The 15,361-nt window shown below is 45.3% G+C and overlaps 1 protein-coding gene across 2 annotated transcripts in view; it reads right to left on the minus strand.

Annotated features, from left to right (window-relative positions):
• carhsp1 (calcium regulated heat stable protein 1) overlaps positions 1 to 15,361 on the minus strand; it is a 32,521-nt gene that overhangs the window by 7,132 nt on the left and 10,028 nt on the right. The window contains exons 1-2 of one of the 2 annotated variants that reach the window (XM_017706912.2): positions 7,092 to 7,112; positions 877 to 1,113 (exon numbers count right to left, since the gene is read on the minus strand). In XM_017706912.2, coding sequence (XP_017562401.1) covers positions 877 to 1,067 — 191 coding nt within the window. In that variant the 5' untranslated portion in view covers positions 1,068 to 1,113; positions 7,092 to 7,112. Of the gene's footprint in view, positions 1 to 876; positions 1,114 to 7,091; positions 7,113 to 15,361 lie in introns of those variants that run through there. The other variant, XM_017706911.2, reaches the window with a different exon arrangement.

Consider the following 15,361-nt stretch of genomic DNA (forward strand, 5'->3'; position numbering starts at 1 on the left):
TAGGCGACCCTGCCCGTCTGCAGGGACAGCAGAGGAGGGGAAAGTTCAGCTCCTCACTGCTGGGCTTTAGTTACATTTAGGGATCATACGCCTTCAAAGAGGGGGGCAGTTATTTATTATCACCCCCCCTCATTCTTCAGTGATGTGAAGCTGAAGTCAGAGATTCTCCAGGTTAAAAATTTTCCTATTCCACCTTAAATGGAGCAGCAGTGACATTCTGGCGCTTCAGGTGTCAGAACTGCTGGACTATTTAAGGTAGATCGGGAAAATTCACTCGCTTGCTACCAAGACATTAGCACGCTATTAGCTAATGATAAAAAATAAAAAAAAATCATAATACATTGAAACAATTTTAAACGGAGTATTATAATATATATAATGGTTACTGTAGTTTTTAATGGAGAAAATACTCAAACTTGTGGGTTTCTTCGTTTGCTTGCACAGCTGTCCTGCCAGTTTTTTTTCCTGATAACTCTCCATTTGGAGTGGCTGGAAAACCTCGGCTTGGAGGGTCATGTAGCCCCAACACTTCGCCCCACCCCTAGACGTGATCGCGCAAAACGGAGGGTTAAGGGCTCGGTGGTAGGGGTGAGGGGTGAAACAGGACGGGGCCTAAAAATACTTCTCACTGCAAAAAAGAAATATTTTGATTTTTGATTGTGTGAATTAACTGACTTATTCAGTCTTTGGCTGTTCCGCACTACGTTTAACACGTAGTAAATGGTTTGCAGTGAATAGCAGATGAGTGACTCAAATCATTCTGAATCAAAGGTTCAGCAGAAATAACATCAGTTAGATTAGTTCAGTAATAATAACAGCGGAAAGGTTAACGGACTGCAGACGGTCTTCAGCCCTAAGGCAGGTGTGCATACTCACGCGGAGCAGGTGCGGTTGCGGCGGGTGGGCAACGGGCTGGGGATCAGGTAGCCCCTCATGGGCGAGGGGGAGCGGTCCCTCTGACGGCAGTGGGGCAGACGCAGGGTGCTGGGCGATATCGGAGAGCTGGGGGACAGAGGGGGCGTGGTGGACGGGGCCGTCTGCACAGGGGACGTAGTCTCAGAAGACATGCTGCCCACAGGAAGCCTTCAGCTCTGCCACCGGACACACTGGACACTAAGAAGGGGAGACAAACAGGAGTCTGACGTCCACAGAGACACATCTGTTCATGCTCACCACCCACTCTGACAAACATCTGTCTCGTAGTTCCACTTCATATTGTGCTCCACCACCCCATTCATCACCGGTCAGTTTATAACCACAGAGCCACTGTTGTCCAAATATTATTTGAGCGATAGGTCGAGAGTGTTTCAAAAATAACCCGGACAAAAGTGGCTCTGTGGTCAGAAACTAACTGATGAAGTTTAAGGTGAAAGAGCAAAATAAATAAATAAATAAATAAATAAGCAGGAACAATGTTTTATTGATTTTCTCATGAAAATTATTAGACAATTATTGTTTATTTACTGAATCTAACATACTGTGCAAAAGTTATGGAAACACAAAACCCAAGAACTTCTCCACTGCAGGTTTGACATCACCCGAAAACGACTCGATACACAGAATATAGTAAAAACAACAGCCGACGTCATCTGTACCTTCAGCTCATCAAATGACGAAAACGTTCAGAAATGGCAGCAAATGTTAAAAGAATAAATAAAAACAAAGGAATTTATTACTTTGGAAGACCAGAGAACGTTGCATTTCATGGCATATCTTGCTCCCGACATACTGTAATAATTAAAGTAAGTGTTTTTCCTGTGGTTTGTTGTTTATTGTCAGGTTTTTGACCTAATGTGTCCTCATTTTTGGCTCCAGTACATCACTATCAGCAGGTGACCACTGATGAAGGGCTAGTGGACGGCTGTGCACTAACACATGGGCTACAGTCTCCAACACCAGCAAGGTGGCGCTGCAAGAGAGGGGTTTCTGATAAAGTGGCCAGCCCCTGCCCCTAATACTTAGCCCTCTGTTTTGTGGGCTCACATTTAGGGGTAGGGTGTCTTGATTCTTGCTGAGATAGAGGGGTGGGGTGAAGTGTTTGGGCTACATGGTCCTCAAAACAGAGGTTTTTCCCAGAGTGTGAGAAATGTAACTGCTGCACCATTTAAGGTGGAACGGGAAACTTCAAAACAAGAATCTGGAGAATCTCTGACTTCAGCTTCACATCACTGAAGAATTAGGGGGGGTGATAAATAATTGCACCCCTCTTTGAAGGCGTATGATCCCTAAATGTATCTAAAGCCCAGCAGTGAGGAGCTGAACTTTCCCCTCCTCTGCCGTCCCTGCAGACGGGCAGGGTCGCCTACAGAGCGGCGCTAGTAGCTGTTAATGAAGAGATGCTCTGTTTATTAGAGGGTCTCATTTCAGAGGGAAGATCTCAACCAAGTACGCTGTAACTATTTTCCAAGAGGCACGACTCGAAAACAAGGGGTAGGGGTAAAAATGAGAAACTGGGCGGGGCCAAAGCACTTGCTGGTTAGACACTAAGGGGGTTTGCATGTTAAGCAGCCAGCCAAATGTAGGGTAGTTCAGTTAAGCACTGTCTGAAACTCCTGAGGAACTAATGATACTCTCCTCCAAAACAACCTCACCTGTTTTCAACACACCTTAAACCGCAATCAACGTTTCAACTGACAACACGGTGCAGTTTGTTCTAGATGATTATGTAATAGGTCTTTCCTCTTCCTCAACACAAAACACACCACCACTGTCAGCCGTGGTCTTCAGAGGAGATACAGCCTCTAGTCCGAGACGCCACACTCTCAAAAACCTACAGCGGAATTCCTCGAACGCGAAGCCATTCAGAGCGGCTCTGTTCTAGAGAAGCTTACAGTCTGAAGTTGTTAACAGAGTCAGAACTGTTTATAATAGTGGTGATGGGAACCAGACATGCACCTCTCGAAGGGTGAGGGAGCTTTCTTTCCCAAAGAAAACTTCTACAGTTACAGACTGTAGTCCATCTGTTTCTCTGATACCGTTACCCTGTTCTTCAGTGGACAGGACCCCCATGGACCCTCACAGAGCAGGTGGGTCATTCTCAGCACTGCAGTAACACTGACGTAGTGGTGGTGTGTTAGTGTGTGTTGTGCTGGTCTGAGTGGATCAGACACAGCAGTGCTGCTGGAGTTTTTAAACACCTCAGTGTCGCTGCTGGACTGAGAATAGTCCACCAACCAAAAATATCCAGCCGACAGCGTCCTGTGGGCAGCGTCCTGTGACCCCTGATGAAGGACTAGAGGACGACCAACACAAACTGTGCAGCAGCAGATGAGCTGTCGTCTCTGACTTTACATCTACAAGGTGGACCGACAAGGTAGGAGTGCCTAATAGAGTGGACAGTGAGTGGACACAGTGTTTAAAAACTACAGCAGCACTGCTGTGTCTGATCCACTCACACCAGCACAACACACCACCACTACGTCAGTGCTACTGCAGTGCTGAGAATGACCCACCACCCAAATAGTACCTGCTCTGTGAGGGTCCATGGGGGTCCTGACCACTGAAGAACAGGATTTGCCATGTTGATATACTACAGCAGACTATTTGTAACCTATAGTCCATAACATTCAAAAAAGAGGTAACTGGAGTTATTCAACCAAACCCATGTGGTTTCCCTCTATTTCGCTCCATAAATATCCCCATCTTGATAATATAAATATTTAAAGGCATACAATTACTCTGAGCGTAAATCCATTACTAACGCAAGATCTGGGAAGTACTATTTGACAGCAGAGGCTATTAAAAACAGAGCTGGATGCTACATCAAGCTTTGATTTTCAGCGTCTCCGATTCCTCACCACAATAACACTGAACAGAATCCGTTCTGTCGGCTGCCAGGAGAGGCTTCTGTTTCCTGCAGTAACATTATCGTCCCGCAGGCCGCGGTCAGCTTCGCAGACAGATCCCATTTACAAGAACATCACACTAGCAGGGCATTTGGTTAAGCTGCCACAGAGATGGTATCTCCACCCAACTGGAACAGGCCGGTGCCGCTCCAGGGGGAACGTGGGGGCAGGTGTTAACCGGCCGCCGGCTAATGGGCAGGAGCGGTGAGGCGGTGAATGTTAACACGCCTGGGCCACCGCGGGTCAGCGTCAGCGCTACTCACAGAAGGAAAAGGTAACAAAAGCATAATAATTCACCACCCAGATCCCAACTCACATCCCTGTTACATCACCTGAGCCGTGATGACGCCCACAGATTTAGCAGAGCCAAGATGAGTTTACATCTACAAGGTGGACTGACAAGGTAGGAGGAGTGTCTAACAGAGTGGACAGTGGGTGTTTAAAACTCCAGCAGCACTGATAGGTCTGATCCACTCATACCAGCACAACACCCCACCACCACACCCACCCCCACTCCCCCACCATAGTACCTGCTCTGTGAGGGTCCTGGCCACTAAAAAACAGGGTAAAAGGGGGCTAGCAATGTTAAATACAGATCTCCTTTAAGACATTTTGCTTCAATAAAATCTTAGACTTCTACCATCTCATCACCATTTTTCCAGCACAATAAACTAAAACTATTTTTTTGGCTCAATTTTATGAATAATTTGTGGGCACTGTGGATATGAAGGTGTGTATGTAATATGATATTTCAGTTGGACCCCAAGAACTCACAAAAGCTTTACAGAGCGAGTCCCATGGCCTCTATGCCATGGCAACGCTGGCCTAAAGTCTCCCCCTGGACACCATAGGAGAACGGCTCTCTTTGTACCTTTAGATGGATTACATCATTCACTCCAATTACAGCTTTTCGCTGTCAGGCTCTGCATAAAGGGCTTGCATGCAGTCAGGCCCATAAACAGCAGTAAAAGCCTGGCCTAATTATGCCACAGTCATTGTCCACAGCCTGAGAGAGGCAGGGATGGGCATTTCTCTGCCTCCCCTCTGTCAGACGTGATCTCAGCTGGGTGATGGAGTCAACACTGCTCAAATCAGTTTACTGAGCAAACTGTCCATCACCTACAGGCCTGATCCTATAGTCTAAAACCCAAAAGGTCTTTCACAAGAAAGCTGGAGACAAATAATGGCATGTTTTATGCTTTTGAAACAAATATTGAGAAGTCCAAAATGTTACGAATTAAAAACACAAACTTTCCCCAAATGGAGCTGATTATCACTACAGCAATGGAAACGGTGTGTGTAGAGAGGGATTTAAGGATTTAGCTCAATGTTCTGGTTAAAGCTGCATATGAACATAGTCCTGAACTGTGATACACCTAAGGCTACACTCACATTACAAGCCTCACTGCTCAAATCTGATTTTTTGCTCTAATCCGACGGTTCACACTCATTTAGGTAAGAGATCCAAATCTGTCATTAATGTGATGAACCGGCCTGAACTGACCCTCATGAGCTCCTCCTACTCAGTGATGTCACGTGACTGAATCACTGCATCATCAGCACAAACTAACGAGCAGAACGAGCTTCGCTGAGAAGATCGTTAACTCTGATCAGCTCTCAGCTTCGTTATTAGAGCCAGACGGAGGAGAAAAAGGTGAGACGAGCTGCTTTTCCACCGTTTACAGGCTTTAACGTCTGTTCGGCGCTGCTGCCATGGTAACGCTGAATGATGGCGCAGCTCAGTGGAAAAAAGCGCATGAATTCCGATCTGAGGGTCACATTACGGTCACATGACCACGCACCCGATCTAGGACCACATATGAAAGTGGCTCAGGTCGGATATGAAAAGATCACATTTGTGTCCACACAGCCCTGAAAACATCAGATCTGAGTCACATTAGGGCCAAAAAATCGAATTTATGCCACTTCGACTGGTAATGTGAACGTAGCCTAGACTGGTCTTCATTAAATTTAGGCAAAATTCACGTCTGCTGGTTCTAGTGAACGCCCTGATTTGTCCAAACACAACCCAAAAAATTCTGTGATGGGTCGGAAAGCTCAGAGCACACAAAACATTTAATGACATCTCAAAATCTGCAAAAACACATACAAACGACTTTCTCAAACGGTTAAGCCCCAAAATATCATGGCTCCAGATTTCCACTTGAAAGACACCTGGAGTTTTAAGCATATGAGGTCGGCTCAGTGTTTACGTTGGGGGGTTGGGGGTTTTAGTTGCGTGTCAAGCTGACCTCTGCCGTCACTGGAGACCGGCAGGGTCACCTATGCAGTAGTAGTCTGTTAATGAAGTGATGTTCTTGTCCTATTTTGTATGGAATATTTTATCCACTACCCCTTGTAAATCCGTTCCAAGAGGCAAGGTGACACTCGAAAACAAGGGGTAGGGGTAAAAATAAGCAATAGGACTGGGCCCTTAGTGTACAGTGAAAAAACTTCCCAAAGTATTGTGATCTTACACCATACAACCACTTTTATGGTACAAAAAAAAAAAAAAATTGGCTGTGAAAATGGGCAGACGACATTCCTGTAGGAATAGGAGAACATGACTACAATCATATTTCGCTGGAACCTGTTTTACTCTATTAAATACCCATGTTACATTTCGCCAGTCATTAGGTTGTGCCCAGCTCTCCCTCAGCAGTAGTAGGCTATTTTGAACTCAATCTCCCAAACAGCTTTCAAACTATGTCCAGCCTTGCCAAGCAGTGGACACAACACCTCCTTCTAATCAGGGCTGTCAACACAGTGGCTGTTCCACATAGCGCCAAATTCATCCCTCTTGCCCTGGAAATGCTCAGATATGAAGGTGGAAAGGGATTAATATGATAATCATGATAATCTGGTCAAATATTCTGAAGGTCCATCTCACAAACTCAATTCACTGCTAATCCAAGTGAGACCTGAACAGCCCCAAGGGTGGCATTTAGACCCCTGGGGAAAGGGCAGCTACCGCCACCATGGAATTTTCCACTCCCCATCACCTCCAATAGCAGTTTGCGGCTGAAAAGTCTGCCTACATAAGCAAATAATTCTGCCAGCTTGGCGAGTCCTAGCCCATCACAATAGGAGCACTAAATCACAATGCAATCAGCAGTGCAAACAGAGGGGCTCTGCCACACTCCATGAGCTGCAAGGTAGCAGGAACAATGAGGCAGCTAGACAAAACACAGGCCTGAAAATCTAAGAAAAAAACAGAGGAGGTGATTTTCATGGCACGTATCTCACCACAGTCACCACAGAACACTTCTTCATGACCACAGCTCACAAAACGTCTTCACACATATGAGCAATGGTGGCTGATCTTCCGGTCGAACAAGCTGAGGGCACTCTGGTCCTAATATAGTGTGATGGCAGCACAGAGCACAACAGGAAATGGTTTTACCTCCCATCCCTTCCTCCTTCGACAGAACAATGCACAGAGAGCAATAGGAGCGCTCAAGAACGGTAGGTTCCATCGATAGGCAGGGTTAGATGTAGGAACACATGCAGGCCCGTCACAATTTCTTGACTGAACTTGATTAATTAAAGTAATCTATTGAAATATCCAGAAAAAAAAAAAAAAAAAGTTAATTAAAAAAACAAAACAAAACAAAAAAACCCCACAAAAATCAGAGCCCACTATTCCATACTGTCATATATAGGCAGAAACTAAAGCTGGGCCTCCTAACAACCACCTGGAAGACCTGGTAGACACCAAAACTGCCCTCACTAGATAAATAGCAGTTAAAGCTTTCATCCCCTTCACACCTGAAAACATCCACAGGTGTTTCTGTCCATCCTTCCACTGTGAGATGCCCACTCAGCGCTGTGGGTCTGAAAGGACGTGTAGCTGATCAAGAAGAACCTCACTGAGAAAAGGAGACGGACACATCAAACAGAGAAGCTGAACGATGGACTGACCACCCCAGAGTCCAGACCTCAGCACCACTGAATGGGTTTGATTCAGAAAATCATCAACCAGCTTCTCAGACTGAACTTTGGAGGCGTGTCTGCAGGTTCTCTGAGGAGCAGAAAGTGAGGATCCTGAGAAGAACGGAAGCTGGAATGAAGGGAAAGAGAGACTCGCTGAACACCTGAAAATATGATATTAAATTGAGTTTGTTGAGGATATTCTGCTAAATGAGTTTTTACCTGGCACTGAAAAATGAAGAATAACTAAATGAAGGAAACACTTTTGCTCTTTCAGTTTTAAAAATAAAATATTTAGTAAAAAGCATTTTACAAAGTCAGGACTGTAGGTTAGCCTTGTTTTTGTCACGTTTTCAGACAAATTCAGAGCAATTTTTACTGAAAATATGTGAAAACAAACCACACCTGCACACACAGAACATATTGACGGAGGCTGTAGATGCTCTGTAGAGCGGTAGTTTTGTAGCTACATGACCGATTGTTATTTTAGCCACCAAACCAGGTTGAGATTAAATCTCCAGATGCCTTTCACCCACATCTGCTTTGTTTTAGTGCCCTGTAACTCCTCCTGCACTCGCTCTACCCTCTTCAGGCCTGTCCCCCGAGGTGCTGCTGTTTCTAGAAAGTCTGATGAAACACTTGTGCTTCTGGTTTACATGCTTGAAGCCTGATTCTGCAGATTGAAGCAGCCTGAAAGAATGCAGAGTGTTATGAATTGTTATTTACTCTGATGATTATAATTGACCAGCACTAAAGTTTTTAATTTGGCTCTTGACTTTTCTAGAGATGATGTTAATGCGCATCATTGCTTGTGTAGTCGTGCCGTCACATACAATAGTGAGTATACCAGTAATCTACTAGTTAATTTGCCAATTAATTGCCTAGTAAGGCCAATTATAATGAACTTAACCTCTTAGGGTCGTGGGTGTTTTTTGGTTTTTCCATCTGAATACAACTTATTCACTTTTCAGCTCAGAACAGAAGTGACAGACAAACTTCAGCAACTACATTTATTTATTGTTTCTACTCTTTACCTTTATTTTTAATTTTATTTGATTATTCAGGAGCCTCACTTTCAGCTCCTCAGAGAACCTGCAGACACGCCTCCAAAGCTCAGTCTGAGAAGCTGGTTGATGATTTTCTGAATCAAACCCATTCAGTGGTGCTGAGGTCTGGACTCTGGGGCGGTCAGTCCATCGTTCAGCTTCTTTGTTTGATGTGTCCGTCTCCTTTTCTCAGTGAGGTTCTTCTTGATCAGCTACACGTCCTTTCAGACCCACAGCGCTGAGTGGTCTTCTCACAGTGGAAGGATGGACGGAAACACCTGTGGATGTTTTCGGATCTGAAGCAGCTTGATCTTCTCCTCCCTCTCAGAGATCAAAGCTTTAAGGGTTGTTTATCTGGTGGGGCAGTTTTAGGGTCTAGCAGGTCTTCCAGGTGGTTGTAATTTCTCTGTAGCATTAACTCAATTTTTGAACTCCAGATTTTTACGTAAACTACTTGGCCATTTTGACTGTTTTCTCTGACTTTGCACAGTATTTAAAGTACGTACTCCTATATTATTATATACACTCACCGGCCACTTTATTAGGTACATCTTGCTAGTAAAAGGCTGGACCCCCTTTTGCCTTCAGAACTGCTTTAATTCTCCATGGCAGACTTTCAACAAGGTGTTGGAAACGTTCCTCAGAGATTCTGGTTGGTTATTTGAGTTCCTGCTGCCTTTCTATCATCTGGAACCAGTCTGCCCATTCTCCTCTGACCTCTCACATCAACAAGGCATTTTCGTCCACACAACTGACCGCTCACTGGATATTTCCTCTTTTTCGGACCGTTCTCTGTAAACCCTAGAGATGGTTGTGTGTGAAAATCCCAGCAGATCAGCAGTTTCTGAAATACTCAGACCAGCCCGTCTGGCACCAACAACCACGCCACGTTCAAAGCCCCTTAAATCCCCTTTCTTCCCCGTTCTGATGCTCGGTCTGCACTTCAGCAAGTCGTCTTGACCACCTCTACAGGCCTGAATGCAGTGAGTTGCGGCCGTGTGATTGGCTGATTAGCTAATTGTGTTAACAAGCAACTGAACGGAACCTAACAAAGTGGCCGGTGAGTGTAATATACTATCTATATCTGTTTGGGACATGTTATAATCACACACTTGCTTAAAAACAAGGGTTCTTCAGTAAAGAAAATGGTTCTATATAGAGCCATGAACACCCAAAGAATCCTTTGCATTGTTTAAAGGTTCTCAGCATCATGAAAAGGTTCCTCAGATTGATGGGGAATGTGCTGGATATGGTTCTATATAGAACCTTTTTGAAAAAGGGTTCCATATAGCATCAAAAGAGGGCTCATCTACTGTTACAATGTCATGGTTGTCACAATAGAAGAACCATTTCATGACGCAAAGAACCCTTTAATCAAGCAACAGATTCGAGTGTTCATGCATCTATAAAGGAACCATTTACCTTCCTATAGAAACCTTCAAGAACCACCGTCTTTAAGTGTGTTAATACGATGTTTACACACAAATGCGTGTGTTTGTTGAGGGAAGGTGGGGTTTCCTATGAGAAAGACATGGGATATCCCAGAGGACCCATGCAGGAGAGCAGGAACAGGGACAGAAGCTTTGCAGTTAATTGCGGTTAATAAGCAGGGAGAAAATGAGGATGGAAAGCCGAGGGAGCGGAATTGGAGCTCTATATGAGCTCTGAGCTCGCAGGCAACAGCACAGCTGTCAACAAGGACACAGCAGAGAGGACGATGCGCTGTGATAAACAGAACAGGGACATTAAATATGCCCAAAGCGTTTACTACCAACACACACAGTGCATTTCAGTAGTTTTGGTGCAGAAGCACTGCTGGAAAACCTCAGCTGCTGCAGAGATTGCTGGTTGGAGCTGGACGATGGACAGATGTTGATTTGCCTTTGTTCATGTCAGGAGAACAGAAAACACCTGAACAGATGGAGGACACAAAGGGGGAAAACCAAAATAATGAGGTCTGCACTGGCCAGCACAGGTAACCTCCGTGAGGGGTGGACGATATGACAATATATTATCATTGTAATGAAAAATTATATGATAAACTGTTATATGATATATACATTATAAACTGTTCCAAATATATGCTGTTAGGAAATAAAGGGCCAAAGATTCGGAATGTACTCTTCACATCATTAAGATTAACATCAACTGACCCTTATTAGTTCTGTAACAGGAAAATCTCACCTCCGCATTTAACCCATCCGTGCAGTGACCCCCCACACACACACACACTAGGGGGCAGTAAGCACACTTGCCCGGTGCGGTGGGCAGCCCTATCCACAGCGCCACTCTTGGTTCACTGAAGCATTAAGAGGACCTTTCACTGGAACTAAGGGGCCGAGCCCAACTCCTGATAAACAACCCCACACCATGATCCCCCCTCCACCAAACTTTACACTCGGCACAATGCAGTCAGACAAGTACCGTCTCCTGGCAACCGCCAAACCCAGACTCATCCATCAGATTGCCAGATGGAGAAGCGCTATTGGTCACTCCAGAGAACACGTCTCCACTGCTCTAGAGTCCAGTGGCGGCGCTTTACTCCACTGCATTCCACGCTTTGCATTGCTCTTGGTGATGTAAGGCTTGGATGCAGCTGCTCGGCCATGGAAACCCATTCCATGAAGCTCTCTACGCTGTTCTTGAGCTGATCTGAAGGCCACATTAAGTTTGGAGGTCTGTAGTGATGGACTCTGCAGAAAGTTGGTGACCTCTGCGCACTATGCCCCTCAGCATCCGCTGACCGCTTTTTTTCATTTTACGTGGCCGACCACTTCGTGGCTGAGCTGTTGTCGTTCCCAATCGCTTCCACTTTGTTATAATCCCACTGACAGTGGACTGTGGAATATTTAGTAGTGAGGAAATTTCACGACTGGACTTGCTGCACAGGTGGCGTCCGATCACGGCACCACGCTGGAATTCACTGAGCTCCTGAGAGCGACCGATTCTTTCACTAATGTCTGTAGAAGCAGTCTGCAGGCCGAGGGGCTCGGCTTTATACACCTGTGGCTGTTGAAGTGACTGGATCACCTGAATTCAGTGATCTGGATGGGTGACAATACTTTTTCTTTCATTCTCTGAAAATGAAGCTGCTTGACTCTTCATGCATCACGCGATTGGCTATTTGTCATGTACGCTCGATTTCACGTACACAAGGATTGAACTTGGCTTTGTAATCCTGAGATATCCATTTCCATTTGTTAGATTCTTTGCAGGCGAAGCTCATAAGTAAGCCTGGTCCGAGTTGAACCAGCTTTGTGAGACAGGCCCTTGGTGACCCTTGTATCTTTTTATTAGGTCTTGCCTGGCTCAGCCTGTTAAACGAGCACTCAGATTTGATCTGCTTATGCCTGGAGCAGCAGTGCTGCTGCTGCGCGTTTGCCTGAGGGTACTTTAACATTGCGAGAACACCTCTAGCATTCATTCAGCTCCTTTCAGCTGGCTTGTATAATGAAACAGCTCTCTGAGCCGAGTCACAGGTGGCCTTGCACCTTCCAGTTGCAGGTTCTGGCACGGTGTGCATGACTCTGCATGGAGCTGAGGTGTATGCTGTCGGCCCTCGGAGACCTCTGGTGTTTATTGTTTACCGTGTGCGGTGTTGTTTACCCAGCGCTGCTCGGTTTGGACTCCTTATCACTGCAGTTATGCAGGTCCATTTAGCTCAGCGTCTCTGTGGACGACAGCAGGTACGTTTTATCAAGTAACGATTTTACACTGTGCTGCTCGGGTGCGAGTGCAGTATTGAGCACAGGGTGAGTATATATGGCAAAAATATGATAGTGTAGCATTTTGGAGACATATTTAGATGCACATAGTACTTTGTTGTTCTGAGGGTTGATATTTTGGAAAACGAAATGCACCAGTAGTGCCACGTTTTTTAAAAATGCTGTGAGGAGCAGTTCTAATTAGGGCTGGAACGATTTAGTGAATTGTGATTTTTCTGACCATTATGGTTCCTGCAATTTAAATTACTGTTATTTTCTGTAAATTAAAGTCTAGGCCTGTTATTTTGGAACAAGTGCAGAATATCCAGTTGATTGGCTCGAGCACTAAATTTAGAGTGCCAGACCTCCGGTTGTAGTAGCTGTTGTGTACGCAGCATGTTTGCTTTTAATTGGTCTAACTCGTCTGTCGTCTATTCACAATTCATGTTAGTGTGTAAAACATCCCTACTCAGAATTTAAGGCAAAATAGTTGATACTATAGACTGTAGTTTAAATTGCAATTTCAATGTAAAATAAGTTTTTCTGATAAAATAAGGGTCTCTGATCTTTAAAGGTCCCATATCTTACCAATACCCCCCCCCCCCAATAATAATAAAATAATAATAAAAGATAATAAAAGCCTCTTGACTTGAACTTCACCCTCCTTTGCCATCACATGCTCTTTATTAGAGGCTCCCATTTCGTAGGGCAAGATTTCAACCACTACCCCCTGTAATGAGATGAGGCCTGTTTCTCTAGAATGGAGCTTTTCACACCAAACCACTCTGAATGACTGATTACATCTTGCTGACTTGTCTGAAGTTACTACACACGCTGTACAGATCAGTTAAGACTGTTTACCCTGTCTCCAAGTGCCTGCTGGGTCCACGCCTCGCGCCACCGCCACACTGGTCTACAACTGGCAACCAGATATGCTCACAGTAAATATAATCACTTCCAGTATTGTTTGCTCAACAAATGTTTCATACTAGTTGAACACACAGGCACTACTGGCAGCATAATAACGCAAAGACTGACTGTCTCCATCCCACACCGAGTTCAAGAACAGACCCGCTTGCACGTCCCCTTTACAGTAAACCTCAACATCACCATGACCACTACAAAAAGAGGACACTTCCTGCACCCGTCACGATTATGACCTGACCGATATGACAATCTGTCTAACCTCTTACCAAGTCAGGCCCATTTGGTCACACACTTCCCTAACCTAAGCCCCATTAGTTTGCACTGAAGTCCCTGTAGTTACTGAATAATAAGACTGGGTATGTAATAAGCCTGGCATATTAAGGGGTCAAAGAAAATAAATATTCAGATTTTATTTTTGCCCCAGACACGCAAACGAAAAGCGACAGTCTTACTACGGACTGCATGATAAATAAGTTTTATTATTTACGTTAGGTTTCCTTTCATATATGAACACACAGTTAAAGGGCTGCAGATCAAATTACCTCACAGGTGCAGCACCACAGTCACATAATTAGACTGGCGGGAACGTAGAGACTGAGGAACACACACACTTGTGCACGGCTCGACGACTAGCACGATGACTATTCACTCTCAGGTGTTGTGTGTAAAGTGCACAGACTGTATGAAGCAGTTATGGGTTTGGATTCTTCAGGCTGCTTTTACAAAATGTATATTTACACTGTTATAAAAAAAACTTTGTTTACCCTGTTCTTCAGTGGTCAGGACCCCCATGGACCCTCACAGAGCAGGTACTGTTTGGGTGGTGGATCATTCTCAGCGCTGCAGTGACACTGACGTGATGGTGGTGTGTTAGTGTGTGTTGTGCTGGTCTGAGTGGATCAGACACAGCAGTGCTGCTGGAGTTTTTAAACACCTCAGTGTCGCTGCTGGACTGAGAACAGTCCACCAACCAAAAACATCCAGCCAACAGCGTCCTGTGGGCAGCGTCCTGTGGGCAGCGTCCTGTGGGCAGCGTCCTGTGACCACTGATGAGGGACTAGAGGATGACCAACACAAACTGTGCAGCAGCAGATGAGCTGTCGTCTCTGACTTTACATCTACAAGGTGGACTGACAAGGTAGGAGTGTCTAATAGAGTGGACAGTGAGTGGACACAGCGTTTTAAAAACTCCAGCAGCACTGCTGTGTCTGATCCACTCAGACCAGCGCAACACACACTAACACACCACCACCACGTCAGTGTTACTGCAGTGCTGAGAATGACCCACCACCCAAATAGTACCTGTGGGGGTCCATGGGGGTCCTGACCACTGAAGAACAGGGTAACAGAGTATCAGAGAAACAGATGGACTACAGTCTGTAACTGTAGAACTACAGAGTGCAGCTATACAGTAAGTGGAGCTGATAAAGTGGACAGTGAGCATAGAAACGAGGAGGTGGTCATGATGTTATGCCTGACCGGGGTAAATTTCAAATGGTTCCATTGACTTACATTAAAAGTGAAGTAGGTTTTTTCCTTCTCCTGTAAAGTTACCATGTGGAGATACAAGATTTTGTTCCAACAACAGCAAAATATAAGCCTTACTGAATTAACAAGCATGGGGGAAGGGGATATAGAGCAACCCTGTGGGATCTGAACGGGTGGGGACCGATTCTGAAATGTCAGAGTCACGCTGACACGGTTAGGTAACAGGTCACGGAAAACTTTCCACACGGCCTTCAGACAAAGAGCATTTGGAGGAAGAGCAGCCAGGCTGGAGGCCAGGTAATCCCAGCTGATGGCCAGAAGCAGGAAACACATAATAAGAACTGGCACGGCCACTTTCCCCTGAGAGCGCTGGAGGGTTTCAGCAGCTCGGCAGGGGGCCTGCACTAACCCTAAGGTGGAA

The sequence above is a fragment of the Pygocentrus nattereri genome, chromosome 14 (genome assembly GCF_015220715.1).
Source record: "Pygocentrus nattereri isolate fPygNat1 chromosome 14, fPygNat1.pri, whole genome shotgun sequence".
Taxonomy (NCBI): domain Eukaryota; kingdom Metazoa; phylum Chordata; class Actinopteri; order Characiformes; family Serrasalmidae; genus Pygocentrus; species Pygocentrus nattereri.